This window comes from Blennius ocellaris (genome assembly GCF_963422515.1).
Source record: "Blennius ocellaris genome assembly, contig: SCAFFOLD_135, whole genome shotgun sequence".
NCBI lineage: Eukaryota > Metazoa > Chordata > Actinopteri > Blenniiformes > Blenniidae > Blennius > Blennius ocellaris.
The window spans coordinates 25209-45042 of NW_027661935.1; the positions used below are offsets into that span (position 1 = coordinate 25209).

Consider the following 19834-nt stretch of genomic DNA (forward strand, 5'->3'; position numbering starts at 1 on the left):
CCGTATAGTGCCCAATAGAAGAGCACCCCCACTTTTCCAAAAATGTGGCGCACATGAAGTGCAAAAATGCAGAATCAAGGGTCAATTTAAATGTATTTTTCCTCTCTATTCTGCTCTGGACAGACGAGGGTTTGGATGCTACTACAGGAGACTCCCGACAGTAAAACTAACTAATATGTACTAAAAAACTAAAACATGGGACTCAGACGTTGTTTATTATTGTCCACCCCCTTATTCCCTTTTGGCATATTGGCTCAGGCGGCGGGCATTTCTGGGCATTTTATTAAAATATTTAAACCGTTGTGTAGCCAGTGAGTCTTTACGCAGAAAATACTTGATTTTAATTCACATTTTCTTTAAATAACCTGTAATGTTATTGAAATACACTTTATTTTATCTGAAGAATGAGTGCGGATGTTTACTGAGCGTGCGTTCAAATATGACTAGAAGGTGACCAATACTATAAATAGTTTTTAGGACAGTTTAAACTATTTAATACTAGTTGGTCTTGTGTGCTAATTAAAAATGATAAAAATGAGACTTTGAACGCAACGTTTGGCGCCACGGGCAGATTTCCTGTGCCTTTGAGCACGAGCGATCCCGAAAGCCAACGTAGACACACGTTTAGAATTTGGTTTTGTTCGTAAAGCCACAATGAAATGCAGGTTTTCGTGTCTAGATGGTGAAATTTGGGCATCCTGGACTTTATTCGTGGTTCGTCTGCGTTGGGATGCAGCCAGTCGTCATATACGCTGGATTGCATTGTCAGTTTTTTTGTTGTTTTTTCTCTCTTTCTCATCCAGAGCAGTAACTTACTACAAGTGTGGGAGTGCATCACATTACACTGACTTGCTTCATTAGTTAAAACGACTGGGGAGCATCCTCTTCGTGACAAATTGATGGCGCGGCAGCTTTTAGGGGATATTTCATTTTTGTTGTTGTTGTTGTTCTTGTTGCCAATGTCCAAATTGTAATTATGGAAGCTGATTTTTGCGTTTGTGTGTGTGTGTGTGTGTGTGTGCGTGTGTGTGTCTGACGCCACAGCAGCGGTGTAATTGCTCCAGTGATAAACGGCTTGTTTCGATGTAAGACGGGACGTTTTGCCGGCAGAGGGGAGGGTGACAGGTTTTCATTCTGCTGAAAGCATCAGACCGGCTCATCCAGAGGAAAACCGCTTGCTTCCCTTTGGATATTCTGCAACTGTAAGAACCAATGTGGAACAAAATGTTTGAAATTCTTATTAAGGCTTGAAAAATGACATTATCACTGGGGGGAAAATCACGAGCTTTGAGGAATTTAAAGGATTTGGAACGATGGGAAAATGTGATGTGGTCAAAGGTCGTGTCTGTATATAAAGCCTGAGAGATTCTGTACATAAAATGCTTTTTTAATCAGTTTTTAATTACAATAAATACATCTCCAACTGAAAACTTACAAAGAGTAAATGCAATCTTAATAATCCCACATCAGGGACACACACTGTCGTCTAACTTTGAATCGTCTATCTGGGAAAGAATGGTTGTCTAACTGGGAATCATCTATCTGGGGAAAAAACACTGTCGTCTAACTTTGAATCGTCTATCTGGGGAAAAAACACTGTCGTCTAACTTTGAATCGTCTATCTGGGGAAAAAACACTGTCGTCTAACTTTGAATCGTCTATCTGGGGAAAAAACACTGTCGTCTAACTTTGAATCATCTATCTGGGGAAAAAACACTGTCGTCTAACTTTGAATCGTCTATCTGGGGAAAAAACACTGTCGTCTAACTTTGAATCGTCTATCTGGGGAAAAAACACTGTCGTCTAACTTTGAATCGTCTATCTGGGGAAAAAACACTGTCGTCTAACTTTGAATCGTCTATCTGGGGAAAAAACACTGTCGTCTAACTTTGAATCATCTATCTGGGGAAAAATGGTCGTCTAACTGGGAATTGTCTATCTGGGAAAAAATGGTCGTCTATCTGGGAAAAAAATGGTCGTCTATCTGGGAATCGTCTATCTGGGAAAAACACTGTCATCTCACTGGGAATCGTCTATCTGGGAAAAAATGGTCGTCTAACTGGGAATTGTCTATCTGGGAAAAAAATGGTCGTCTATCTGGGAATCGTCTATCTGGGAAAAAATGGTCGTCTAACTGGGAATCGTCTATCTGGGATGACACCTGGAAATCAGCTTAAAGCGACCGTCACAAGAAAAAACAAAAAACAAAAAACAAACAAACAACTTCCATAGGCGTGTAACTAAATCCAAAAGAAGACAGACAACAAAGCAGGAAAACAACAGAACATTGTGAGGAGTTGCTGGTGCAGCAGCGCAGCGCCGCCGGGAGAATCCACACTCCCACGCAACGCAAACAAAACTCACCAAAGTGCACCGATCAGTCTGCTTTTCTTTTTTTGTGTGTGTGTGTGTGTGTGTGTGTGTGTGTGTGTGTGTGTGTGTGTGTGTGTGTGTGTGTGTGTGTGTAAACAATAGATACACTGACATTTTTTGTTTTTTTTTCCAACATTTTTTTATTATTATTATTTTTTTAAGTCACCGTTTTCATCTTGCAAAGCGACTTAAACAAGAATCGGTTTTCAAACTGGCTGGATGTGTTGGAGAACGTGTGGCTCAGGATGTGTACATTGTGTAGGCAGGTTGTGTCTCTCTCTCTCTCTCTCTCTCTCTCTCTCTCTCTCGCTCTCTGTTTTGCTGCAATGTGTCTTCTTAGACAACAGGAGCGACTCTCCTGCAGCGTCGCTCCACTGCAGTGAGCGTAAAGCACAACGGTCAGCCTGGAAGGAGGGAAAAAAGAAAATTAAAAGAAAAAAAAAAAACAAAAAAAAACAAAAACACACTCGGCCTCAATTCCGAGAAAAAAGGAGCCGGCGTCTCTGTCAAAAGCGATAAAGCCTCAGCGGCAGCCTGTCAGTAATTATTTAAAGACTTGCCATGCATTGTCAGTTTCACACGTGTTTTTTTTTTCTTTGTTCCTCTCTCTCTCTCTCTCTCTCGCTCTCTCTCTCTCTCTCTCTCTGCAGTTTTCTGTGAAGATCTACGTTCCAGCTTATATTTTGTCAATGCATCTGTGCAAGAGGTAGTGTTTGCCAGCACCACAGGGACGTCGGTGCCCTGTCCCGCCGCGGGCGTGCCCCCCGTCTCACTGCGCTGGTACCTGGCCACCGGCGAGGAGATCTACGATGTGCCAGGGATCCGCCATGTGCACCCAAACGGCACCCTTCAGATCTTCCACATCCCCCCTTCCAGCTACAGCAAGCTCATCCACGACAACACCTACTATTGCACAGCGGAGAACCCCTCAGGGAGAATCAGGAGCCAGGATGTCCACATTAAGGCCGGTCAGTCCCCACTGTGCACATGCCCCCCCCCCCCCCTCGAGGGGGAGGGTGGGGGTGGGGGGGGACGGTCCAACTCTGTAAGACGTCGTCTCCGCAAACCGCCACGGGGACGTCTTCAGGAACGTCTTGTTTGGTGTATTTGCATGGACGTCCTGTCTCCTGTCTCCTTTCCTATCGACTTTACCTGAACCTGGCGGATGATGTCACAGGGTTAAGGAAAGGTGTTAGGAGGCTTCCCAAAGGAGTTAAGGAAAGGTGTTAGGAGATGTCCTAAAGGAGTTAAGGAAAGGTGTTAGGAGGCTTCCTATAGGGGTTACGAAAGGTGTTAGCGGACTTCCGAAAGGAGTTAAGGAAAGGTGCTAGGAGGCTTCCCAAAGGAGTTAAGGAAAGGTGTTAGGAGGCTCCCTAAAGGGGTTAGAAAAGGTGTTAGGAGATGTCCTAAAGGGGTTAAGGAAAGGTGTTAGGAGACTTCCCAAAGGAGTTAAGGAAAGGTGTTAGGAGATGTCCTAAAGGGGTTAGAAAAGGTGTTAGGAGATGTCCTAAAGGAGTTAAGGAAAGGTGTTAGGAGATGTCCTAAAGGGGTTAGAAAAGGTGTTAGGAGGCTTCCCAAAGGAGTTCAGGAAAGGTGTTAGGAGGCTTCCCAAAGGGGTTAAGGAAAGGTGTTAGGAGGCTTCCCAAAGGAGTTAAGGAAAGGTGTTAGGAGATGTCCTAAAGGGGTTAGAAAAGGTGTTAGGAGATGTCCTAAAGGAGTTAAGGAAAGGTGTTAGGAGGCTTCCCAAAGGAGTTAAGGAAAGGTGTTAGGAGGCTTCCCAAAGGAGTTAAGGGAAGGTGTTAGGAGATACCCCAAAGGAGTTAAGGGAAGGTGTTGGTAGATGCCCCAAAGGAGTTAAGGAAAGGTGTTAGGAGGCTTCCTAAAGGGGTTAGGAAAGGTGTTTGTAGATGTCCTAAAGGAGTTAAGAAAAAGTGTTAGGAGACTTCCTAAAAGAGTTAGGAAAGGTGTTAGGAGGCATCAGTGTTTCCTAGGCTAAAGGAGGTTCTGAAGGAGCCTAGCCAAGTGAGAATTCCAAGTGGATAGGAAAGGAGATAGGATGGCCTATTAGGAGATAGGAGGGACAATTAGGAGATAGGAGGGACAATTAGGAGATAGGATGGCCTATTAGGAGATAGGAGGGACTATTGGGACGTCCATGTCATTTCCAGTAAAGACACAAAAAAACCGTTCCTGAAGACGTCTCCTGGAGGAACGTTGGTGACGTCCTGAAGACGTGATTTGGACCCCCCGCTGCTCAGTGGGGGGGTCACTTGTGGATGTTGTGTTCACGCTCTCCCTCCGTCTCCTTCCAGTCCTCCGGGAGCCCTACACAGTCCGGGTGGAGGACCAGAAAGCCATGAGGGGCAATGTGGCGGTCTTCAAGTGCATTATTCCTGCCTCAGTGGAGGCCTACATCACTGTTGTGTCCTGGGAGAAGGACACGATGTCAATCAACGCTGAAAGTAAGGTTCATGCTCGTCTCCTCTCGGTAACGACCGCACAACGTCCGGGGCGGAGGCGAACGGACGTTTAGACCCTTGGGGAGGATCTCGGGTTCGCGGGATCGGTTTGTTGCTCTTTTGCTCGTTCGAGAAATTCAGACGATTCTTTGTGGCGCTAATTGGGGTGGAAGATTAAGGTTTGTCTCCGTCGTTAAAACGTAACAGTGGCGCAAAAAAGAAGAAAGAAAATGGCGCCGTAGAAGGATTTCGGTGTCGTTTGGTGGAAAATGTTCGTTTTTTGTTGTTGTTTTTTGTTTGTGGTCAATATGTCGGATGAGTTTCCACCAAGCAGAATGTTTCCCTCGTCATCTGCAGGACGAGAGGGAAATTTGCAGTATTTAGCAACAAGTAGAACATAGTTTACCCTTTAAAGGGCAAATTATCATATTCATGAATTCTTCCTCTTCCACACGGTCGTAAAAAATGTCAAGAATCATAAGAGACATTGTTTGAACTCTACGGTAAATCCTGACACATCTGCTGTTGTGGTGTTTTGTTTCTCCTTACTTGGAGTTTCAGGCCTCGTGCATTATTCTTCTTCTTGAAACTCACATCTGTGACATTTATTTAGCCGAAAAAAATACACAACGCGCCGTCGTGGGTCGACGAACTCGAGTCTTCTACACAAAAATCCAATAATAATCCCACATGAAGTCCGTCCAGTTCAGATAACTGACGACATTAATGCATTTAAAGGGTTAAACAGTAGCAGCAGTTGGTTTTCGTCTCTCTGGTTGTTATTAATCACATTCTAATGAGCAAAACGGGTTTTTTTTTTCGCAAAATCAGGTTTTTTTCAAAGAAATTTCTTAAAATTACAAACACAAGAAAAACTTTAAAGTTCAAATTTAAGGCGTCTGGCAAAATATACCAAGTCTGAAAGAGATTCATGCTGTGAATTAAGTTTCATTAAGCCTCGATTAAGTTTATTAAATGTAAATGCTAGATTACACGTGGATTATTATACATTTTTTTCGCGTTCATTCATTTCTACTGCAACCTCTCCGGTTAGACCGGTTTAGTTTTCTCCTCTTGTAGGTTTTATTTCACGGTAAAATAGAATGTTTGATAGAAAACCGGGTTGTTGTTGTTGTTGCGACTGCTGGTTTTTCACTGCTTCCTTTATTTTCCGCCGTTCTGTGACGACTGTGCTTTAATTCACACTTCACATGCAAATCCTGCTCAGATTGTGGATTATTCAGGAGAGAAGATTGCAAACGCTGAAAGTGTGTTAGGGAAAAGTTCACGAGGTGTTTTGTCGCTTGTGCGTGTGTGTGCGTGTGTGTGTGTGTGTGTGCGTGCCCACGTCAGTCTGACCCGATGACGGCGAGGTCCTCGGCCCGGCCGTCCGGCGGGCTGCCAGTCGCGTCACTTAGTCTCGGTGTATTGACCCATTTGTGCGGCCGATGGGAAGCTCGGCGGCTCGGCGGCGCTCCGATCATTCGAATCACTTAAATGGAACGCTCGCCCGCGCGATTGTTTCCCCAACCCTGGGGGGCAAATTCACTTTATGTGGGGCATTTAGCAAACCCAATAGACGGGAGCTAATGCCATTTTGCTTTTGGGTGGAGGGCAAACGCTGTTTTTCTCTCTCTCTGGCTCGCTCGCTCGCTCGCTCGCTCTCTTCTTTGTTTTGTGTTGATGTTTCACATTTGTCCGCTGAGGCGGAATCGGCCATGTTGGAATCTATAGCAATCTCTTAATTGTCCATGAATGGATTCGCCGCCAGCGTGTTTTCCAAACTCGTGCGGTGTCGTGACGCTGCAGACTTTAGTGGGTTGTTTTTTTCTCTTTTACTTTTGGGACAAAAACGATTGATTATATGTCAAATGTGTCTAAAGTGTCCCGATCATAGTGTGTGTATAAGCTCCGCCCCCTTAAGACGCCTTGTCACAACTGGAAATGTGAATAAAAGGCAACATGTTTTGTTCTCATATCATATTGAGTTCAGATCATCTCTTTCAGCCTGGCAGAGATTTCATAAAGCACTTTTTTATGCTAAGCTAACACTTTGAGCGTACTTTTATGGCAAAATGATAGCATGATAAGGTCCAGAAATTCCGGGTGCACCGATACCAGTGTCGGGTATTGGTTCCAATACTGTACAGAGTACTTGCGCACGTAAAAACGGAAAAGCGATGCTACAGGCTACATGCTAAAGAGTTCTGGTGCTTACACACCAGAGATGCTACATGCTAAATATTTTTAGTGCTTACACACCAGCGATGCTACATGCTAAAGAGTTCTGGTGCTTACATACCAGAGATGCTACATGCTAAAGATTTTTAGTGCTTACACACCAGAGATGCTACATGCTATAGATTTTCAGTGCTTGCACACCAGAGATGCTACATGCTACAAGCTAAAGATTTTCAGTGCTTACACACCAGAGATGCTGCATGCTACATGCATAAGATTTTCAGTGCTTACACACCAGAGATGCTACATGCTACAAACTAAAGATTTTCAGTGCTTACACACCAGAGATGCTGCATGCTACATGCTTAAGATTTTCAGTGCTTACACACCAGAGATGCTGAATGCTACATGCTAAAGATTTTCAGTGCTTACACACCAGAGGTGCTGCATGCTACATGCTTAAGATTTTCAGTGCTTACACACCAGAGATGCTGAATGCTACATGCTTAAGATTTTCAGTGCTTACACACCAGAGATGCTACATGCTTAAGATTTTCAGTGCTTACACACCAGAGATGCTACATGCTTAAGATTTTCAGTGCTTACACACCAGAGATGCTACATGCTAAAGATTTTCGGTGCTTACACACCAGCAATGCTACATGCTAAACAAGATTATAGTATGACTGATACACGCGCTAACAGTGAGCTGCATTGGTGGCTGCACACAGTAAAGTCGTTCTACGATCTACAGTACACGTAGCGCGGTGCGTAGATAAACGTTACGTACTGCGCTAAGCATACTGTTGACGCAGTCGTATACGGGAGACTTCAAGGCTGTTGGAGGTGTGAGTCGCGTCAACGCAGTAGTATGTGGAGGTAGTTCACATAACCTTTGTATGTGGAGTAGAGATAAAGCTTTGCAGCTTTACTCGGTATCGGCGTGTAGCTTTAAGGTTAAAGTCCCGGAACTCGTCCTTTTAAAAAAGCGATATCAGTGAGTCCCGACAGAAAAATCAAGCAAAAAAACCCTAAAATGTTCAGACTCGACGTGAAACGAGTGAGAAAATCCTCCAGCGTGGGACGGTTTGAGACTTTCGCTTTAATCTATCAGCAGGTCTTCAACCAACCTGCCACATTTTCACGCTTGTTGTCTTTTACGTTAAAAAAAATAAAAAAATAAAATACATTTCTGTCACAACAAAGTGTTTATCTGGAGCCGTTAAAATCCCTCCCATCTGCAGCCGTCAGCCATGTAAACGCTGTCAGAAAAATCTCCCCGCCGCCAATCCGCTGCTCCACTCCGTGCTAAATAATGGATGACGGAAGCCTATGAACCCATGAGCAAATGGTCTTTATTCACGTCTCGGTGCACGCATCCAACTGACACACACACACACCCTCAAACCCCCGACACACACATTTTAAGTGCACTTTGTGTGTGTGTGTGTGTGTGTGTGTGTGTGTGTGTGTGTGTGTGTGTGTGTGTGTGTGTGTGTGTGTGTGTGTGTACACCCACTGACAGCTCATCTCGATGACCAATCTTGAGCGTGTTAATATTTCATGACCGAATGATAGAAATTATATCAACACTTCAAACTGTGAAATTCAGCCTTTCTGTTTCTGACATGAATAATTGAGCGCCGCTCTTCTTGTTCGGGGGTCCGACAGGCCCCTCCGAGGTCTCGCCGGGCCGAACCGGAGGGTACGCTAACAAAACAGCACTTTAAAAAAAAAAAAAAAAAAAAGCCTGTGGTCCATTAGAAAGGAAAGGAAATATAGCCTGAAAAATACATTTAAACTGGATGTGCAGTGAAAGCTGGGGTAGGTGTGCCGCTGTGTGACGCACCGGCTATAAATTGGTCTGCAGCTGAAAATATCTACTTTAGATTCTCGACTTGTAACCACCCGGAATGATAATAACGCATTTTTATTGGGTCTTTAGGTTCTTTATGTAGATAAATGAGAAGACTTCTCCACGCTTGCGCTTTCGTGTAAAACCAGAGAGTTTATATCGGTGATGGATGGAAACCCGGTGAAACCACGGGGCCGAGGGCTTTTCCTCCTCGTTCCCCCACTTGAGGAAGACAACACTGAATTAAACGCCTCGTTTGGACTATAAATATCATTTCGTGGCGGTAAAAGAGGATCGCTGACGTCTCGGTTGAGTTTAAGAGTTTTAACAGAATCAAGAGTCCATCCATCCATCTGTGTCATCCATCCATCCATCCACCCATCCATCCATCCATCCATCCATCCATCCATCCATCCATCCATCCTTAAATTATCTACCTGTTCATGGCTCCTTCAGAAATGTAGGGTGACGATTGAAAACCTGTCAACAGCGTTGTCTCGGCAACAAGGAAAATGGTGGGAGGTTTCACAGCTGAGTTGGGACAGTGTTGTTTAGGACGATGTTGTGCTGGATGGTGTTGTGTTGGATGGTGTTGTGTTGGATGGTGTTGGTGAGGACGGTGTTGTTTGGGGTAGAGTTGTTAGACGGTGTTGTTTAGGACGGTGTTGTTTAGGACAGTGTTGTTTAGGACGGTGTTGTGCTGGACAGTGTTGTGTTGGATGGTGTTGCTGAGGACGGTGTTGTTTGGGGTAGAGTTGTTAGACGGTGTTGTTTAGGACGGTGTTGTTTAGGACAGTGTTGTTTAGGACGGTGTTGGGTTGGATGGTGTTGTTTAGGACGGTGTTATTGAGGACGGTGTTGTTGAGGACGGTGTTGTTTGGGGCGGTGTTGTTTAGGACGGTGTTGTTGAGGACGGTGTTGTTTAGGACGGTGTTGTTTAGGATAGTGTCGTTTAGGACGGTGTCGTTTAGGACAATATTGTTTAGGACGGTGTTGTTTAGGACTGCATTGTTTAGGACGGTGTTGTTTAGGATAGTGTCGTTTAGGACGGTGTTGTTTAGGACAGTATTGTTTAGGACGATGTTGTTTAGGACAGTTTGGTTTCGGACAGTGTTATGCTGGACATGTTGTTTGGGGCGGTGTTGCACTGGATGGTGTTGTTTAGGACGGTGTTGTTTAGGACGGTCTTGTTGAGGACAGTGTTGTTGAGGACAGTGTTGTGCTGCGGCTGTGTTGTTTAGGACGGTGTTGTTTTGGACGGTGTTGTTTTGGATAGTGTTGTGCTGCGGCTGTGTTGCTGTGGAGGCTCGTCCCCCAGGTGCAGCCTGTGCTGCAGTCACTGAGGAGGCCTTGTAGTCGTTTGCCTCTCGGCCCGATGCTGCTGCTCTGCATTCAGCAGCAGTAGAGGGGGGGCACCCCCCCCCCCCCCCCCCCCCAGCGCTATGCTGCAGAGACTCACACACTGACAATATCATGCACACACACACACACACACACACACACACACACACACACACCCATCCCAAGGCTTCTTTTCATTCAGCACACGAGCGAAGCACCAGGGCCGTCGGCCATCACATGCATTCTCTCCGCTCCTCTCATCCCTCCTCTTGTTTCACTCTTTCATTTCTTTTGTTTTCCAGCTCATAATCATCCCAGTTATACCGTTAACCCCCCCAACCCCCTCCCCCCCCCGATCGCCACCGCATCACCAGGTTCGCTCGCCACAGTCGTTTAAGCAGATTTGCGGACGGCGCCGACTCTCCCGGCCGCGCTGTTTGCTGAGCCATCTTGTGCGTTTTTCACAGTTTCTTTCATGTTTGTTGACATTTGGGAAAGTGTGTCGGCGCCGCCGCCGCGGCCAGCCTCCTGCCCCGCGGCCGCGGCCGCGAGCGGAGAGGAGCCGGACTTAATTGGCCGTTCATAACGAGGCCTTTTGAAGTAAATATCAAGAGTTTCTGTCAGAAAGGCTGCTGGGCGTTATCTTGCGTTTCGCCGTTTCTTCACACGGCGGCGGCGGCGGCTTCACGTGTGTTTCCTCGGAGGCCGCCGCCGCCGCCTCAGCGGTTAAAACGCCAACATTTCAACGTCTCAGAAAAATGCAGCGTGAACAACGAGTGTTCCCGCTCCGAACAATCGTGACAGCGGGGGCAGGAGCAGGAGTTGATCCTTCGCCGTATGCGCCGCCGCCGCCCGCCGCCGCATGCCTACAGGTAGCGTGGCCTAATAAACAGCTTTTGTTGGGAGCAGCCTTGCAGCTCGCTCGCCCGCCGTCTCCGAGTGCACGTAGGAAACGCAGCCATTGGCGTAGCGCAACCTTGAGCTGTGGAGAAGGAAGGGTGAGGGGGGGGGGTATAATGGTTTTACTGGTGCGGTGAAGATGTAGATGGAGGAGGAGGAGGAGGAGGAGGAGGAGAGGATAGCTAACTCTCTCTCTCTCTCTGTCGACAGGCAGGGTTGGGACTCTGACGTGTGACAGGCTGGATGTGGAGTCTTTTCTCGCAGCGTTCGTCATTCCGTCGGCCCGTCGATTGGCTGGACGATTGTTTATTCACACAGAGGAAGGAAAAAAAAAAAAAAAATGGGTCAGGTGGCCTGTGGAGAGCGCGGCGTCGGTGCGGACGGTGGCGGCGAGGAATTACAGCGCGCAGATAAATAGCAGATAAATTAAAATAAATCCGGGTTGTGTGGCGAGTGGCGCTCCGTTCACCGTGTCCTCGCGCGGCGGCGGCTTAGTCGGATAAATAAAGGCTTGCAGGAGGAAAGGAGGAGAGAGAAAAAAAAACAAAAAAAAAACATAGCTGGTGAAGAAAATCAATACCTTGTGTGCATGAATGTGGCTGCAGCCGCCACAAAGCATTATGGGAAGGTGACGGGGAGCTGCGGCGGGGCTGGGCAGCCTGCCGGCGGCACCACGAGCTCAAAACACTCAAACGCATGAAAACACGTTTCAATAGAAAACCTGCAATGATTTCATTATATAACCAGAAAATGTAAAATAATCATCAGATTCCGTTAAAAAAAAAGCCAAAAGAATCCTGAATATGAACAAAAAATAGGGATAAAATGCTGAATAATGTATTATTATTAGTAGACGTGTCCAGTTGGTTAAAGAATTATTTAAGATGTGGAAAACAAATTAATTTATTGTAAAATGCATAGTAAAAAAGGGCATTCTTATTTGGTACAAGCACATAATTCATTTAAGATTCTTAGTCTGCCATTAATTTAAAAAAATCTATTTAAAAGAAATCATGCATATTATTTTATATTAACATCGATACATTTATTTGCATGATTGTATATTTAAATATATAAAAGATAGAGTTTTCAATAAATTCTTAACGTAACAAGCTGAGGTTCAGAGCAGTGAGAAATAAGAATAAAGGAAATATTTTAATGAATTATTAACTCAGGTTCAAACTAAATCTACGTTTACAGAGACTGGATTCAGACCGAATAGTTTAAATGGGTCGTTTTCTGGCAGCAGAAACTTAAAAGCTTTTCCCCAGAAACTCTTAAACATTCCATATTATATATTCTTGACGTGATAATTAACAGAAAAGATTGTTTTAGAATTGCATGGAATCTGTGATTCAGGCTCATTTGACGCCGATCCAGTTGATGTTATTCGGTATTTTTTCCCCGACAATAAATTCTGCTCCGATTTAATTAACAATATTGTGCAGAAACGTGAAGCAGGTTTGGGTTTTTTTAGGTTCTTTTTCGTAAAACTCTGATCCCTGGAGGGACGTGGGCCTCAGAAAGTGCAGAAACAGTCTGTTAAAGTTTTCCACAATCATCCAGATGTCATCAATATTGTCGAAATTCAAGTTCTGTTCGATGAAATGCACGTCGTATGCAAGGATTCTATAAAGTCGGCTCATCGCGGCCCCTAAATTAAATCTTTTGCAGATTTTTGTGACAATCATTATACTTTTATCACCGTGAGATCCAGGAAGGCGTTTTATCGAAACCACAATAAAAACGCTGTTTATGATGCATCATTGCATGTTTATATGCGTAAATAAAATAACTGTTTTGATGGGAAAACGCCAGTTTTACAGTGAACTGTGGAAATTTCTCTCGTCCTTTGGATCCCAGGTTTGGTGGTTCGACTCCCCATCTCGCCCTGCCTGAGTGCCATTGAGCAACAGTGTAGAGCCTCGTGAACAAAGAGTCAATGTTGCGACGTAGTTACAGGGGTTGGTTTGAGTGGAGGTGGGTGAATTATGTAATAATCAGCAGGTGTGTGTGTGTGTGTGTGTGTGTGTGTGTGTGTGTGTGTGTGTGTGCGTGTGTGTGTGTGCGTGTGTGTGTGTGTGTGTGCGTGTGCGTGTGCGTGTGTCTCCACACAGCCTGCTGCTCCCGTCTTCACCCGAGACTGACAGAGATATTAATTAAATTGGCTGATGCTCTCTCTCTCTCTCTCTCTCTCTATCTCTCTCTCTCTCTCTCTCCTCTCTCTTCTCTCTCCTCTCTCTCTCTCTCTCTCTCTCTCGCTCGCCCCCACCTCCGCACCACTGCTGTTTGCTCACCAATAACCGCAATTTGTTCTTTATTAAACTCTGGGGGCCCTGGAACAATTAGGGTGGGAGCTGGAGGTGGCAGCATGTGTGTGTGTGTGTGTGTTGGTGTGTGTGTGGTTGGGGGGGGGGGGGGGGGGGTGTGTAGAAGTACTAAACACTGCTTAATCTTTGATAAGCAGTGAGGTTTTTTGTGGCGCTGCAGTTTGCACATCTTCTCCAGGCCGCTGTGCTGGAGCTCGCTCACGGCTGCATTTCTTCCTCCTCCTCCTCCTCCTCCTCCCCCCTCCCCCTCCTCCTCCCTCCCCCTCCTCCTCCTCCCCCTCCTCCTCCTCCTCGGCCCTGGACCCGGGCCAGGTCATGCGTGGCTCCCTGCCAGGATACAGATTAGCTATAAGCGCAACATGAGCTGATGGTAGAAGGAGCCACCGATTAATTGGCACTTAGACCGCGGCGTGGGACCGTATGGATCCGGGCTGCGGGACGCGATCAGTGGATCCCTGTGATTGGCAGGCAGGCAGGCTGTACCCCCCCCCCCCCCCCCCCCCCCCTCACCAAACCCCCCGCCCGACACGAGGAAGATAACAGCATGTATGACGAGTGCAGCCCAAACACCATGCGAGGACTTGCCTCGCTGCGTTTTTTGTTTTGGAGGCGACCGCTTCTTGACCTTTCATTGCAAAAAAAGCAAGGCGACAAATTGAACTTTGCATTTTTTTTTTGGCTGCAAGAGGCAATAAGTGGAACTCTGAGCACATCGCTGGTGACGGGATATTTTAATTTGTGGGGATTCGACACTTTACAATGTTTGCACGTGGAAGAATCCTGAAAGTGTTGCTCTTTCCTAAAGATTCACACCCATCCGTTGGCTTTTATTGTGAAGTACAGTGCCGTGTGAGAAAAATCCATGACCCTTGAGGAAACTACAATAATGTAGATTATTAGAAGGTCAAAAGCTGTTGGAGTAATGTCAATAACGGGTGTTTGATTTTAAGATTTCAACAATTGTGATCGATTTATTGTCGAAAATGGTGTTGTTGGTTGTTATGACAGCGGACAGGATGAAACGACTCGATGAATGAAGCAACAGGTCGAGTCGAAGGAGGAAAAAAAGCGTCAGTGAGATTCGGTCGTTCCTCTTTAAATGTGAGAAACGAGGCGAGACGGGTGGAGCGACGTGACATTCAACATGGAGGCGTCCGTCACAGTGACGCTTCCTGATTTAACGGGGGGGGGAAGAAGAAGAAGAAGAAGAAGAAGACGGAGCGGTGACTCCGCCTCCTCGCCCTCGCCGTACTGACGTCGGGGGGGGGGGGGGGGCTGGTCGAGGGAAGACCTTTGACTGGTGGCTGCGGCGAGGAACCTGCAGAGCGCCGGCGTGTGTGTGTGTGTGTGTGTGTGTGTGGAGGAGAGGCAGGGAAGGCTTTGCATCAGTGTGTAGGAGTGGGGGGGGGGGGGTTGTAAGGGGGGTGTAGGGGGGGGGCTGTGAATGCTTGTGAATGGTTGCTCTTATCGCGTGCATGCAGCTGCTGCAGTGTCTTTGAGAGACGGAGGGGGCCGTCCATGCACGCCACTCACTCTGCCTATTCACAGCGCCCCCACCCCCCCCCCCCCCCCCCCCCCACCTCCCCCCCCCCCCACTACATCCCTCTCTCACCCTGTCTGTGCTGCATTTCCACCATGACTTGTGTTTTAATGCAGACTCATGACGCGCCTTCGTTTTTTTTATCAGAAGTCACTCGACACGTGTTTATTTTTTGCACAGATGAGAGACTACGTTTTATTCGGGGTTTCACTGTAATGAAGTAAAAGTAAATGGGGGAAAAAAAATAAAAATACCTGCAGGCGACGCCGACGACTCCGCTAATCACAAGTGGGAATAATGAAGTGGAATTAATGCGGTCGGGGGGGGGGGGGGAAAGGTGACCTGCTTCCGACAGCAAGCCGCCCCGAGAATTCACCTTGATAGATGGACGTCTCAGGCAGCCCCCCCCCCCCCCCCCCCCCCCCCCCTCCACCCCCCTCCACCCCTGCATGTTGAATCCAGGGACCACTCTGGGATTTCTCCACCCCCCCCCTCCACCCCTCCTCCTCTCCTGACGGCCATCTTTGCCCAGGTGCCCTGTCATGCATCCTTTTTTTTTTTTTTTTTACAAGCTGAGATGTTGTAACCTTGACTGGGAATAAAGGAGCAGATGGTGAAGAAGTGACGGGAGAAAAGAGATGATTAAGAGTCTGTTTGTACCTGGAACATCGCAGAATATAATATATATTTGATATCATGTCATTGATTTTAATTTTAGTATCAAAACTGCTGAGAATTCTTTTTTTTTTTTACATTTCTTTAAAATAATGTTCATATATTCTGATCAAATTTGGTTACATTTAATCTAAAGAAGACAGGAAAATGTGTTAGTTTCATACAAATAAAAATAATAATGTCTGTTTAGTTTCATACAAATAAAAATAATGTCTGTTTAATTTATAGAAATTAAACGGAACAAAAAATCTGCATTTCATGCGTGGAAATTGGTTTTACCTAAAAAAAGGGAATTTTAAATGAACGGATAGAGAAATAAATATGCAAGGCCTCAAAAAAAAAAATCCCTTAATTTATTTCGCTTTTAATTTAATTAAATTCAGACGAGCTGATCCATTTTAATTCTATTAGGATAAAAAAAAATATTACTGCATTTATTTATATTAGAGACGTAGAAGTTGTTGACGATAATTGTGAAATTTAACCTCTTTACGCATTATTTTGTTCAAAAAAAAAAAAAAAAAGGAGCGGCTCTTTAATTCAGACATTTAAAAGAAGGGGGAAAAAAAAAATCAATTCCTTTCTGCCCAACGAGACGTTTATTTTATCCAAGGTGGTGAAACCTAATTTTTCCGAAGTGCTCGCATAATCCTTTAGTTCCAGCGTGCAGAGGAGTGTGTGTGTGTGTGTGTGTGTGCGTGTGTGTGTGTGTGTGTGTATGTATATGTGTGTGTGTAAAAAAAATCTATCCAGGACAAAGAAATGAAAGTGAAGTCAACGCATGAAGGCTCCTTTGCATAATCTCAGTTAATCCATAGTGCAGAATAGGAGGAGGAAGGAAACGTGTTCGATCGGCACGTGACGGCCGCCGCTCAGCCCGACTTTGGCGTTTTCACGCCGCCGCCGCCGAGCGGCAACGCCGCCGCCGCCGCCGCGGCGCGAGAGACGATACGGAGTGCAGCTAAATTTACACGACTCTCTTCTATTTGTGTCTGAATGGCTGCAGACTTTTCCCAGCATGTGTGTGTGTGTGTGTGTGTGTGTGTGTGTGTGTGTGTGTGTGTGTGTGTGTGTGTGTGTGTGTGTGTGTGTGTGTGTGTGTGTGTGTGTGTGTGTGTGTGTGTGTGTGTGGTGTGTGTGTAGTGTGTGTGTTGTCAGATGAGCAGTGATGAACCTCAAATAGATTTTCCTCTTGCGTACAGTAAATAGTCGTGTTGTTGCTGAGGGCCCGAGTCGACGCCGTCGCCGCCGCCCGATTGGCTGCAGCCGGCTGTGACTCGCCGCTCGCTTCGCCCAATACCGGCTGCTCTCTCCTCCTTCGTTCCTTTTTTTTTTTTTTTTTTCCTTTTCCTCATCCGCTCCTCCCCACCCTAAATAAAATTGCCTGGAGAAATTGAACAAAAAAAAATTAGAGAAAGGGAGCGAGTCTTTCATCTAATTGAGAAGCTCATATTAGCTGTGGTGGAAGATAAGCTGCTCCCTCTCTCTCTCTCTCTCTCTCTCTGTCTCTCTCTCTCTCTCTCTCTCTCTCAGCGGCCATTAAGCTCACTGTATGTTCGCCGGCTTCTTCTTCTCTTTTCACTTCTTCTCCCCTCCGCCTCTCGTTGCATGTGCAGTTTGCTGCCGTGCATCCAGAGTGTGTGTGAGTCGTTGCTCCACCTGCACACACACACACACACACACCACACACACACACACACACACACACACACACACACACACACACGGCTCCAAAATGGAAACCAGGTCATGTGACCTTGTGCATGAGAGGAGAGTTAAAGCTGGAACTGTGGTTGAGACAATCTGCTGGTCTGGTTCTCGGGGTGCAGACGTTTCCTCCCCCCCTCACTCCCCCCCCTTTTCCCCCAAACCAGGATTACATTTCCACCATCTAATCCCAGTTTGGGGACCTCTGCTTGTGTTTACGTGACCCCCCCCCCCCCCCCCGCCCCCCCCTTTATGTCTTGGTGTGACGCTGATATTGTGGAACTCTTCAAGGGGGGTAAAAGCAATCAAGTGGTTGTTATACTGGCGATTTGCTAATCCTCTGTCAATGAGGAGTGAGGAAGCAAGGGGAGGGGGGGGGGAGTTGGGGGGGGGGGGGTTAAAAGGGTTGCAGTGCATTCGGCTGGCGGATGCCGCCGCCGCCGCTCCCGGCTTGCTGCCTCTTTCAGTCAAGGCAGCCATTTTGTGTCAGCATCCACGCTTGTGTTGCGCCGACGCTGCGGGTTCTCCAGGAGAGAGGAGCTGATCAAAAAAAATAAAAACTAAAAAAAGGAGAGGAAGAAAAAAAAGAAATAGAAAGAGTGAAACATTTAAGTAAAGCGACGCGTCTTTAATGCAGAAGGGAGACGTGGACAGAATCGGAAAGTAATCGTTTAAAAAAATATATATAAATAAATAAATACAATTGTTGACGGTGTGAATCCCTTCTCATGTGCACACACACACACACACACACACACACACACACACACACACACACACACATCACGCTCCGTGGGGCAGGTGCACCCGCGGCTCCTTATCTGCGGGAGAATAGCGGCGCTACAGCGGCAGTATTGTCTTCCTTTGTCGGGCCTGAGCAAACAAGAGCCGCCTGTGTGAGTGACCGGTCAGGGGGGGGCATTTAACCCCCCCCCCCCCCCCACACACACACACACACACCCTTCATTGTATGTAATGGCCATCTCCCTCTCTGCCTTGTTTGCTCTGTGTTTCTGTGGCTTTGGCGTCTGGCAGATGGGCCATCGGAGATTATACCTGCTAACGAAGAGAGGTGGTGGTGTGGTGGTGTGGGAGTGGGGGGGGTGGAGGTAATGAGTGGTAATGTGGCCGTGAGCAGCAGAGACTCCTTCTTTCAGCTCCGGCTGGGTTCAGAATCAGGAGAAAATGTCCCGTTTTGACAATATTCTGCTTTCATTACCACCGAAACGCTTCATTTAACCATCTTTTTTTTTTTTTCTCCCTATAACAATAATTTCACGTCATCTCGTCTAAGAGTTGGATTAACTTCCGGTCAGATCGCTCTCAGCGTGATGAAAATGAGACGAGGAGGTCCGTCGTCTTGTTATACGTTTAAAGGATGTTGCAGTTAACGTTTCTCGTTCCAACATGTCCTCACTAACTAGCTGGTAAATGTAGAACTCGTCAGTGTTTTGTGTTGTTTTTGGATTAATCCTTTGGCGTCGCTGATGTGGATGACCTGAAGTCCAATTGTAAGATACTTTGGTTTTATATGTAAGTTGTTGCAAACACTGTTCAAAAACAACAATGTACTTATGGTGCATCGTACTGTATTCCTAGTTTATCCAGCAGTCATTTTAAATACCTGTTCTCTATATAAAATAAAATATTTATGGCCTTTCTGAAGAAGTAATAAATCTTTACCTCCTAAAACGTGTAAAACACTCAGAATTTACATTTAAGATACGAACCCATTGCATTATGACAGTTTCTATTCACCTTTTTTTTTTTTTCCCACTGAAGTTTTGGGCCCAACGTTTTTTTTGTGTTTTTTTTTAGCAACTTGACTGTGAGTTTTGTTTTGGTCGTGCTCTTTGGCCCCGGGCGTCCCGACGTCCCACACCCAACGCTGCACCCGAACGCATCGGCAGCAGGCAGCGTGATTACAGGAGGGCGTATGTCCAGACAGGATGGCCTAATCCCTGACCTCCCTCCCTCCCTCCCTCCCTCCCTCCCTCCCTCCTCGCCCTTTAACATATGGAGATGGGAGGAATTAGCACAGTGGAAGAAAATAAATGAGTTAAAGCGGCAGCGGCTTAGATGCCACGGTATTCGTTCTTGGGTGACCCGTCTGTGAATTTTCTTAGAAATACGCTTGTGGATCGTAAAAAAAAAAACCACATAAACGCCACTATAGCTCGTTGTGTTACAGGTCAATTTCTTTTATTTAAATACAAATTTGTTTTTTTTACTACTTTTGAATGTTTTTCTGCAGGTTTCCCAGGAGTGATTTCTCCGACTTGTATTGGGGAAAAACATTAGCAACAAATGTGTTTTTCTTTTTACATAATATTTAATGAGGCGTCAAATCAATGAATGTTGATGAAATCGCTTCTAACTGGGCTAAATCTGACGTACATGGAAGAGAAAATGTCCACCTGGAGGACGTCGTTGTTGTTTTATCTGTCCCAGGACGGGGTTGAATCATTCATCT

The 19834-nt window shown here is 46.1% G+C and overlaps 1 protein-coding gene across 1 annotated transcript in view; it reads left to right on the plus strand.

Moving 5' to 3' along the window:
- The window catches only part of LOC308148568 (cell adhesion molecule DSCAM-like), a gene marked incomplete at both ends in the record, with an annotated part of 93517 nt that overhangs the window by 20724 nt on the left and 52959 nt on the right, over positions 1 to 19834 (plus strand). Inside the window, 2 exons of the mRNA XM_080522043.1 lie at positions 3024 to 3341; positions 4686 to 4835. Of these exons, the coding sequence (XP_080378169.1) occupies positions 3024 to 3341; positions 4686 to 4835 (468 nt within the window). The remainder of the gene's footprint in view (positions 1 to 3023; positions 3342 to 4685; positions 4836 to 19834) is intronic.